At 36.5% G+C, this 10,780-nt stretch overlaps 2 protein-coding genes across 7 annotated transcripts in view; both read left to right on the top strand.

Annotated features, from left to right (window-relative positions):
* Positions 1 to 6,304, top strand: part of LOC107664195 (protein FAM135A-like) — a 31,991-nt gene extending 25,687 nt beyond the window's left edge. For 4 of the 5 annotated variants that reach the window (XM_016454701.1, XM_016454709.1, XM_016454690.1 and 1 more), the window contains 7 exons: positions 1,453 to 1,613; positions 1,717 to 1,808; positions 2,037 to 2,134; positions 2,573 to 2,724; positions 2,823 to 2,933; positions 3,016 to 3,129; positions 3,381 to 4,100. In XM_016454701.1, coding sequence (XP_016310187.1) covers positions 1,453 to 1,613; positions 1,717 to 1,808; positions 2,037 to 2,134; positions 2,573 to 2,724; positions 2,823 to 2,933; positions 3,016 to 3,129; positions 3,381 to 3,583 — 931 coding nt within the window. In that variant the 3' untranslated portion in view covers positions 3,584 to 4,100. Of the gene's footprint in view, positions 1 to 1,452; positions 1,614 to 1,716; positions 1,809 to 2,036; positions 2,135 to 2,572; positions 2,725 to 2,822; positions 2,934 to 3,015; positions 3,130 to 3,380; positions 4,101 to 5,504 lie in introns of those variants that run through there. The other variant, XR_001631437.1, reaches the window with a different exon arrangement.
* Positions 6,305 to 6,528: 224 nt separating this feature from the next.
* Positions 6,529 to 10,780, top strand: part of LOC107664217 (FERM domain-containing protein 6-like) — a 31,801-nt gene continuing 27,549 nt past the window's right edge. For both annotated transcript variants that reach the window (XM_016454730.1, XM_016454738.1), the window contains exon 1: positions 6,529 to 7,290. The gene's annotated coding sequence lies outside the window, so the exon portion shown is untranslated. The remainder of the gene's footprint in view (positions 7,291 to 10,780) is intronic.

Raw genomic sequence — 10,780 nt, forward strand, 5'->3', positions numbered from 1 at the left:
CACTTGTATTAATCTTAAAAAGCCACCGGTCCATTTTATTTTTTACGTTACTTACTTTTTCTTGAACTCGATCGCACCAACTCTGCTCTAACAGCTGCCTGATAATTAGCTGTGGGACTAATCAGATTGCCCCCTAGTGGATGCCTAAAAAATTGATAGCTCGTCCTCATAATTACTCGAGTGTACGCCTTAGGTTCTCATGCCCCCCTTGACAGGGCGTGCCCCACAGGTTGAAAATCCCTGGAGTAGACCACAATGCCGGCTGTTCTGACTTGCAGACTGTAAGTACGTTTTTCATATTTAAAGGATTTGCCACTGATGATTCAAACGCGAGTTTTGAGCAGTGTAGAGTAGGGCTTGTTGTTTGTCATTTCTCTGATCACAAATGCAGACAGGGTTTTATGTTTACACGGTCCGATGCAACGCAACGCGTAAAAAGACAGTATAAATCATTATAATCCGTAATTATGTCCCCACTGGATGCAACAAATGCCTCGTTTATAATGGGTTTTAATGTTTTTGTCTCTTCGCTCCGGCCGGGACATGGCATCACAATATGGTAAGGGGCGTAACATTTCCGTCACACGCTTGAGGTATTCGGCCAATCACAACGCACTGGATAGCTGGCCAATCAGAGCACACCTCGCTTTTCAGACCGATGAGCTTTGTAAAAATCAACGCGTTTTTTTTGAAAGGCGGGGCATAGAGGAGAAACCATAATGTACAGAATGTGGAAAATAATGTGTTTTTTTTAACCTTAAACCGCATAAACACATTTCATTACACCAAATACACAAAATAATGTTCTTTTTAGCAACATCATATGACCCCTTTAACATTATAAATGTCTTTAACGTCACTTTTGATTACTTTAATGCATCCTTACTGAAAAAAATGTATTCCATCATTTTTTTTTACTGACTGCAAACTTTTGAACACTAGTATATGTTATTCCAAACAGAAAAGTGTCTTTGTCTTCATAATCTTTTATCAAACTTTAATGACTGAAACAACTGAATCTTCTGAAACAACTTTACATTAATTTTTTTTTACAAATTTACATAAGTCACTTGGTCTATTATATTAATGTTAATATTAATTTTAATGTTAATGTTAAACAACAGCAATATAGCTATTTAGGGATTGTTTAGGCTACTCCCCCAGGTAATGCCATTTTTATATAATCTTTGCAAAATATGTTGCAGTAATTTAATGCAAATTAATATAATAAATGTTACAACAATAATGGCAAATAACAGTAGATTTAAAAGATATCGCAAATGCTGTTTCATGTTGAGTTTAAGTTTGGATTCTGTTACTACATTAAGACATTTTTAGAAGGACATTAAAGAGAGCAGCATTAAAAGCAAGGAGTTCATTTTGCTTATGCATAATACATAGAATACATAATACATACATTGTAGATACAATAATGTGTGTTTGAATCTTTAGGTTTGCCCAAGCAAAAGAGGACTTGAAGCAACTAAAGTTACCAGGCTTCCTGTACAGTGAGGTGGCAGATCTGGCGTCCACTGTGCCATATTTCAGCATGGATGAGGATGAAAACTGTGATGAGGGAATACATCTAATAGTGTGCGTACATGGTCTGGATGGTAAGCAGTCACACTCTAGATGTCGGTAAATCCTATATGTAACTATGAGTCCACATTTACAGATTCCGATAGATTTTTCTTATAATTAAAACAATTTCTTTAGGTAACAGTGCAGATCTGCGTCTAGTGAAGACTTATCTGGAGCTCGGTTTGCCTGGAGCTCGAATAGATTTCCTAATGTCAGAACGCAATCAGGTAACCTGCAGAACAGTCCCATGAACAAGCACTGGGTTTGGGCAGTTTCTAGAATTAATGAATTGTATATTATATTATAATTATTTTTTAAATTTGTAAGTACTTTTTAAAAGTATGAAGTATATGTAAAATCACTGATAAAAAAATTCAATAGGCTTGGAAAATCAATTCAAATTTGGTATGTTTTGAAATATTAACCTTATTTAATTTATTTGGTTATTATTCAAGAATGACACATTTGCTGATTTTGAGTCCATGACTGACAGACTTTTGGATGAAATTGTGCAGTACATACAAATCTACAACCTCACAGTTTCCAAGATAAGGTAAGATCTTTCCCTCAAACTCAAATATATGAGAAAGTAAAACTCAGCTGTGGTGTCAAAACACTAGACTAAAAAAAACCCACACACGAATTCACCACAGGGACACGTTTAAATACCTGGGGCTCTTTTTGCCCTGAGCCTTGGTCAGTTTTTGACCCTGGCTCTGTCCTAATACTGTGTGCATCGTGGTTCATTCTGGCCTTATAGGGAGCACACTTGAGCACCATTTTGCACCACAATATGACAAATAACGTGAATTTAAAATGAATTTTACAGACTTGCAAGTGGAGGTTAATCCAAGTGTGCCAGTTTGCACTGGGCCTCTAATTGAATTTTAATTTGACCTTGTTGATAAATCTGAGTTGAAAAATACGAGCTTGTCAAAGCTAAAACGCATCTTGCCTCGGGATGACAGAATTACCATGTTGTCTTTGACAGTTTTGTGGGTCATTCTCTGGGAAATCTGATTGTACGCTCGGTGCTGACGAGGCCCAGGTTTAAGTGTTATCTCAGCAGACTGCACACGTTTCTGTCTCTGTCTGGACCACATCTCGGCACGCTGTACAACAGCTCAGCCCTCGTCAATACCGGTAACCCATCCGCATGAACTCAGCAGTTTCCTGAAGACAGTATGAGCCATTTCTTTTCAACTGTTTTTAGGAACCACTCTCGTTTTTCTCTGCGTCAGGGTTGTGGTTTATGCAGAAGTGGAAGAAATCTGGCTCTCTGCTGCAGCTGACCTGTCGCGACCACTCTGACCCACGCCAGACCTTCCTCTATAAGCTAAGCAAGAAAGCTGGTGAGTGTGACGTTATTTTGATTCCACCAAGCTGATGTTAGTTTGGGTTTCTCCATTTCCAAACCCTCAAACTCTGTTTCAGGTCTTCAGTTCTTTAAGAACGTGGTGCTGGTGGGGTCTCTTCAGGACAGATATGTCCCCTATCACTCTGCTCGAATCGAGATGTGCAAAACGGCCTTAAAGGACAAACAGACTGGTGAGAATTAAAGGAAGAGTTGTTTTAAGACCATCTATTTACCCTCATTCCAAACCCAAATGACTTCTACTAGCATTCAAAAGTTTAGGGTCAGTGAGATTTTTTTTTTTTTTTTTTTTAAGTTAATACTTTTAGCAAGGATCCAGAACTTAGGGACAATGTCCAAGCTTTTAAGATAATTTTACTGCTTCTAACAACATATTTCTCTCCTTTTCCTGGTTCTTTCCCTCTTCATCTTCTTGTGTGATCAGGTCCAGTGTATGCTGAGATGATCGAGAACCTTCTACTTCCTGTGCTTCAGAAGGACTGTAACCTTGTGCGTTACGATGTCATCCATGCGCTGCCCAACACCGCCAACTCCCTGATTGGCCGGGCAGCCCACATCGCCGTCCTGGACTCTGAGATTTTCCTGGAAAAGTTCTTCCTGGTGGCAGGGCTCAAGTTTTTTCAGTAGCCTTGCTAGATCAGAAGCGAATACCTCACTGCAAACGGATGTTTTTCTGGTTATTTTTTCCTCACAGTTTTAAGTATGCTCTTGGAGGTAAAGCAAAATATATCAGTGTTATTTTTGTTGTTTTAGTTTCTATTTAGTCTGTTGTGAATGTGGAACTTATCGTTTTTATTTTTCTACTGCCATTTCTTTTTTATGTTTTTTATTTTTTATTTTAATGGTTTATTCATTATTAAGAAAATCAAACCTCCTTGTGGTATTTTTTTTTCAGTGTTATCTATGTACAACGTAAATTTTTACCATTTTCATTTAACAATTCATTCTATTAAACTATCTTATGCTGAACTGGAAATGTAGCTGCTAAAAAAAGAATGAACTATTTATTCGGGGAGGAAATCCAGGTCGTTTTCATGGTAAAAGCATGTTCACTTGAACGTTTTGGTATCTAGGGTTGGCTTGCATCCGAACTGCATAAAACATATTTTCTATTAAGAAAATGCCATTTGACTACACATTTTTACTATTTTTTTTTATTACAACGTCAAAGGCTTCCTGAACCTAGACGAACGTGATTGTAGCTGAAACGAAGCAGCCTTGGACCGCGTGTTGGTTTTATACGATGTCTCTGGTGCCCATTGCATTCTCATGCACAATCTTGACCCAGCCTGGTGTTGGGTGGAGAAAACGAACGCTTAGCATGTTAGTATTTTTATTTTTTATTTTTACAGGGGATACAGGTAACTAATTAACAATGGGCCGGGTGTGTGGGCTAGATGGTTAGTCAGTTTAAAACAGCACAAATACTAGTAATCGGATCACATAGATGTGGGAGAGTATTTATGTTCGGTTTCCTATGGAGGAATTTGTTGATGCTTGTGTGCAAAAATACTTTAAAGAAGACATTGAAATTATCCTGTTTTTGTTAAAATGGTTTTGTAACATGGACTCCACATTTCATTAAATGTATTCGCAATAAATGTTTTTTCTCTTTCTTTTTTTTTTTTTTTTTAATAGAAACTTTGTTTTCATGGATTACTGTATTCATTTTAAATTAAAGGAATAGTTCCAAAACCTGTGGAAGCCAAGTTCCATAATGGTAGGTAATTACAATCCCCCTTGTAAATTTTTTTTGTCCCATTTTGTAATTTTATGTCTTCCAGTTGTGACTTGATTTCAAGTGATGACTTGTGCGCTTATATCATGAGTTTTTTTTTGAAGTCATACAAAAGCATTGTGTAAGAAACATTAATTCCTTAAGTTAATGTGAACATTAATACAAGATAATGTAATACTTATTATATAACGCACCACTTTTATGATACTTTTATTGTGTTTTTGGTCTGTCTATGAACTGTCCTTGTATGAAAAAGAGTCATTGACACATTTTCTTCTCTAGATGGCACTCTTTACTAGATCTCGGAATGAAAGACATTTTATACTGTTCTGATGCATTTCATTATACCTAGAAGCATTATTTTAGTTTCATTGAGATACTATTATTATTTTTATATATATTATTTTGAATTAGTTTTGAATTGTTATATTTTCAATTTTTAATGTTTTTTTATTAGAATTATATTTTTTATTTTATGATAATTTTGTCTTTTTTTGTTTTGGGGTTTTGTCTATGTCTATATCATTTTTACTAAATATTAATTTAAATTTACTAAATGAAAATGAGAAATGTTGCCTTGGCAACTAGCTGAAATAAGTTCATTTTTATTTTATTTATTCTTTTATTTTACTTTAGTTTTAATTAACTGTAATAACTTAGTTTTTTATTTTGTGATTAACAAGGTAAGATTTAATTGCTACTTGAAACATCATAGTGAATGATCAAATCCTATTTGTTTAGTCTGACTAACAAATTTTTTCATCTTGCATTGAATGATCATGTATAATAGAAATGTTTTCCCCCGTATAGTGTTTTTGCTGCATGTGGCCTCTTGAAACCAGCTGATCTTTGGAATGTGGGGTCACCATGGAAACTTTAAAAGACCTGAATGAAAGCAGCCTGTTGAGCAGCACCACCCCCAGCTCTCCAGACTCCCTCTCCGAGTGCCGGACAGTGATGCGGGATGATGTCATGCGGTCCAGGCAGAGAAAAAGCCAGAGATCGAAGGTCATGTGAATATGATCACAGCAGGGGTCACTGGTTGAAAACAGCACACAGCTATTTTCCTGGGGACCATTAAGAGGCTGAAATTGGCAAGACAGCGGACATCTTTTTGGCACAATGGAAACAGGATAATCCCTTATGGCCTGTCGTGACCCTTAACAGACCCCACAAACACAAACAGCATGGCTCATCTTATTCTGCAGTATGATCAGATGTTCGGGTGGTTAATTGTGGGATGGCGGTGGTCTCCGCTGCCCTGAATTAGTGTAATCTCAGACAGGTTAATGCTGATCTTGATTAGTAATCTGATTATGGATTTAATCTGACCCAGGCAGGTCCAGGTTGCATTGTTATTGCTTAAAGAAGAGGAAACCCTGCTGAAGTGAGGAAAAAAGATTTCTGCACAGTTTTGCACATATGGTGAACAACACGCTGGCACACAGCTGCCCGTTAATTCATGAGCATATACTGCAGCACACTCACCATATTTCACTGGAAAATAATCATAATTTCCACTAAAATAATGTAGCTACTACATATATTGTTGCTGTTTTAAAATCATAAACCAATATGGGCTTTCTTTCAATCAATGTAAAGTTTCAGAATAATATTTATGTATTTATTTATTTTGCATGGTCTTTTTCATGGTCTTTTATTTATATATATTTATATGACTGGTAAGAAGGTTTCAGGATCCTTGTCAGCTTGTAACCTTATTACAGTCATAAACATTTTATTAGTTTATGTCAAGACATCTAACAATAACTAATAAGAAGGCTACAAGATCTGTGTTAACTTTTTATTTATATTTTAATTTGTGTATTTATTTGAGAATGCAAGAGGTTTCATGTTCTTTAATGTTATTTCTTTTTTATTATGACGGTGGTGAAAAGAAGGTTTCAGGATCCTTGACAGGTTGTAACTTTTTATTATGGTCATAAAAATTGATTATTTATATGACTATAATAAGAAGCGTACAAAAACAATAATAGTTCGATGATCAACTACGTTTTTAGGCGAAAGCAGTTTTTTCATGGTGAATTTTTGTAGTTCAGCAACGTGTTTTACAAGGCCTGCATGACCAGTAAACAAGCTTGTAGTAAAACCTAGCGTAATTAATGCATTTTACACTTACTCGATTTATACAAAACTTTACTGCATTCTTTCATCACAGCAACAAAATGCAGTGTACAGTTAGACACATTCACACAGACAGACTATTGTTGTATATCAATTTAAAGGAGGGTCATACATATTCATGAATTTAGCGGAGGGGAATTTGTTTATGTAGGTTTTCACCACGGACAGCCAGAGTTTTGCAGATTTCCCTCACTATTTCAGTTTTATTGTGCATTTATTGTTGTCGCTGACAAACGCTACGTATTTAAATAAGTAGTAATGTGTTAGTTAGTGCGGTGTAATGAAACCTCCCCCCTCGCAGAGGTGATTTGGTTCAGTCCGATCTACAGCTCCATCAGTCAGTCAGTCAGTCAGTGAGCGAGCGGGAGCTTGCATGTGTTTATGTGAGTTCTACTAGCCTACAACAGCATCAAAGCTCAAAACAAACGTGCACTCGGCATTTTAATAAGCGGTAAGTGGATTTTTCACCTCTTAAGAGCATTTGTTTGTATTTGAATGTAATGCACTAGTTATAACACTGTGGCGTTAATATGTTCTGGAGCTAGTTATAGTTCAGCAGGTGTACAGAATTATTTTAACTACAGTTATGTAATTATTTTATTTTTTAAGACTTAAAATATCCTTTTAAAAAATCACATTTTGGTTCCTTCATTTATATGGACTCATGTAACTGTTTGTTGTTGTTGTTTTCCTTCTGCAATATTTTTTCAAAGAAACTAATTAATTTATGGTCGTTTTTGCATGTTTTGAGCAATTATTTTCTCTGCATAGTTAAGTTGATTTGACCATTTATTTCCAAATATATATATATATATATATATATATTTACAAATAATAATACAATTATTAAGCATTTTATTCTCTTTACAATTTGTTTTAAACTCATTTGTTGTCATATATTCCACCATTAAGCTTAATCTCTGATCAGTTTTGCATATATTGAGCATTTTTTCTTTGTACAGTCGTTACAGTTGAGCTCATTTTCATTCTATAGATGCCACTTCACTGTTGTTTACAATATAAAACTAGTGCAAAACCTTTGGTTAACTTTTCATTAGTCATTAACAGAATTCAGATTGATATATCTATTCTAAATCTGGAAATTAGGCTGATTTGTGTGTTTTCATGAGTTTTATTGGAACTTCTACAGTTATTTTCCCACCCATGAAGTTGCTCTGCAGGTTGTTTCTTCATACGAATAGTGAGATTATAGTGTATGAGGACGCTAGTACAGACAGTGAGCTGGATTTAATGCACAAGACTACAAAATATGGTTCATAGATGAAAAAAATACAGTCTTTGAACATATTAAACATAGTTGAATTGAACTTTTTGGCTGTGTGAACGGTACAGAAAAGAAAGCGGTTGGAATTGAATTGCGGATATAACAGACTCACCCTTTGACAGGTCTAAACATGAATGCACATTCAACAGACAGGGAGTCATGATGGTTCATGACAAGATGATGAGTGTTTTTTTCACAGCCACAGGTGGGTGGAAAACCGGCTTTTGACTTGTTCTCAGATCTTAGTAGTTGGTAAAGCCTTGTGATTGGCATTGTGCAATAACACAAGGTGCCTTCCTGTAGGAACCTCATTTCGCTTGAAGTGCCTGATTTATGCTTGGATACACCATCATTGGTCTCAATTGTTTCTTAACAAACAAGCTCACCAAGTACCTGTTATCATGAGGCTTATCTGAATCGGTTTTCACTGGAATTGTTCTGTAATTGACAGACACAGTGATGTTTGCATGTCTTCAGACTAGGTGTTAGGATTGTGAGAGAAGAAGGAAAACTCCTTAAGCACATCTGTTGGTGTGGTTGTGCTGAAGATTTGTTCTTGCTTCGAGGCTTGAGTGATCCTCCTTTATCTGTCCTTGCAGAGAAAGTTGCTTTTCCAGTCTGAAGAATGTTAGAATGAGAATGTTAGAAGTTTAATTTACAGTTGTTCTCAGAGAGGCGTGTGTGCCTGAAAGTTTGATTTGTTTTAGAGCGACAATTTTCAACCAAACCAACTAAACATTCAACTCTATAGAAACAGAATTAATCACATCAAAATTAGAGAAAATTCTGTCAGCATTTATTCGCCTACTGTTTGAGTTCCTTTTTTTCCCCCATAGAAAACAAAAAGAGAAATTTTGAAGACTTGTTTTTTGTGGTCTTCTTGCAACTACAGTGAACAATAACTGAAGCTTTCAATCTTGAATGCAAGGATGCAAAATGATTATAAATGAAGCCTAAATGACTTGTTTGCTTTACTGTAAGTCGTACGATATCTTTGTGTGATGGACAGGCAGTTATTCACTAAACTTCATTAGTTAATGGAAGAAGTACCAATTTTGAGTCTGATATGTTCAATTAATCTTTTGAATTTGTTTCATCTGGTTCACAAACCCAATCTGAATGATTCATTCACAAATTGACTGATTTGGTTCTTGAGTTCAGCTCATTGATTCAGTCATTTGATCACAGTGGTTAACAGCTCACTGGAGGGAAAGTTTATCAGTGAATAATGACTTAAAGGAGGCATATGATGTTGCTAAAAAGAACATTATTTTGTGTATTTGGTGTAATTAAATGTGTTTATGTGGTTTAAGGTTCAAAAAACACATTATTTTCCACATACTGTACATACTGTACACTCCTCTATGCCCCGCCTTTCTGAAACGCATCGATTTTTACATCTCAAGTCCCTATATAGTCTACACCCCTAATTATCATTAATTGATGAATTAACTTGGGGGAGTGACGCAAAACTCCCACAGTCTGCCACCAGCAGGTAAGGAGAACACTCAGGTTCGTCACACCTCCCACACCAAAAAGAGGTTCCCTAAAGAACCGACAAAAAAGAATAAATAAAACAAAAGATTAATGCATAAATCACAAAAAAAACATTTTTAAAAATTAAGGCCATTGGTACTCGTCTCTGCAATCCCGTTCCATTTCACTCCTGGATCTCCTGGGCCCTAGGATATCAAAGAGAGACAGAGAGAGGGAAAGGAACCTTTTACACACGTGAGAGAGCATCGGCAATCAAATTATCCTTGCCGCGTATGTGTTTAATCTGTAGATGGAAAGATTGTAGGATAAGACTCCACCTCATGATTCTTTGGTTTTTACCACGCATCCGGTCCAAGAAGGTCAAAGGATTGTGATCAGTATACACTATGATAGGACCACAAATTGAGCTCAAGTAGACCTCAAAATGTTGAACAGCCAACACCAGGGCTAAGGCCTCTTTTTCGATAGTGGAATAGACCTGTTGATGGCGGTTAAACTTTCTAGAAAAATAGCTAACCGGATGTTCAACTCCATCAACATCTTCCTGTAAAAGAACAGCACCGGCACCATAAGCACTGGCATCAACTGCAAGGAGAAAAGACCTCTTAAAATCAGGTGTAACGAGCACAGGTGCATTGGCTACGTTGGCTAAAGCATTATCAAAAGCACACTGGCATTGTTCTGACCACTTAAATGGTTTATTTGGACTCAATGGACTCAACAAAGGAGTAACTACACTCGCAAAATTCTGACAAAACCCTCGATAGTATCCTACCATTCCTAGGAATCTACGGAGTTCACGACGGGTAGCAGGTCTAGGGAATTTACCAATAGCATCGACTTTAGCATCAATTGGTTTTACACAACCGCGACCAACCACCTTACCCAAATAGGTCACAGTGGCTTTCCCAAACTCGCACTTGGCAAGGTTAATGGTTAAATTGGCTTTAGCAAGACGTACAAAAAGCTCTTTAATTTGGTCAAGATGTTCGGACCAAGAAGAACTAAACAAAACAACATCATCCAAGTAAGCCTCACACCCTGACAACCCAGTCAGTACTCGATTTACCAACCGCTGAAATGTGGCGGGAGCATTTCGGACCCCAAAAGGCATAACCGTGTATTGCAGGAACCTGTCAGGTGTAACAAAAGCAGATAA

This window comes from Sinocyclocheilus anshuiensis, unplaced genomic scaffold (genome assembly GCF_001515605.1).
Source record: "Sinocyclocheilus anshuiensis isolate Anshui unplaced genomic scaffold, SAMN03320099.WGS_v1.1 scaffold425, whole genome shotgun sequence".
NCBI lineage: Eukaryota > Metazoa > Chordata > Actinopteri > Cypriniformes > Cyprinidae > Sinocyclocheilus > Sinocyclocheilus anshuiensis.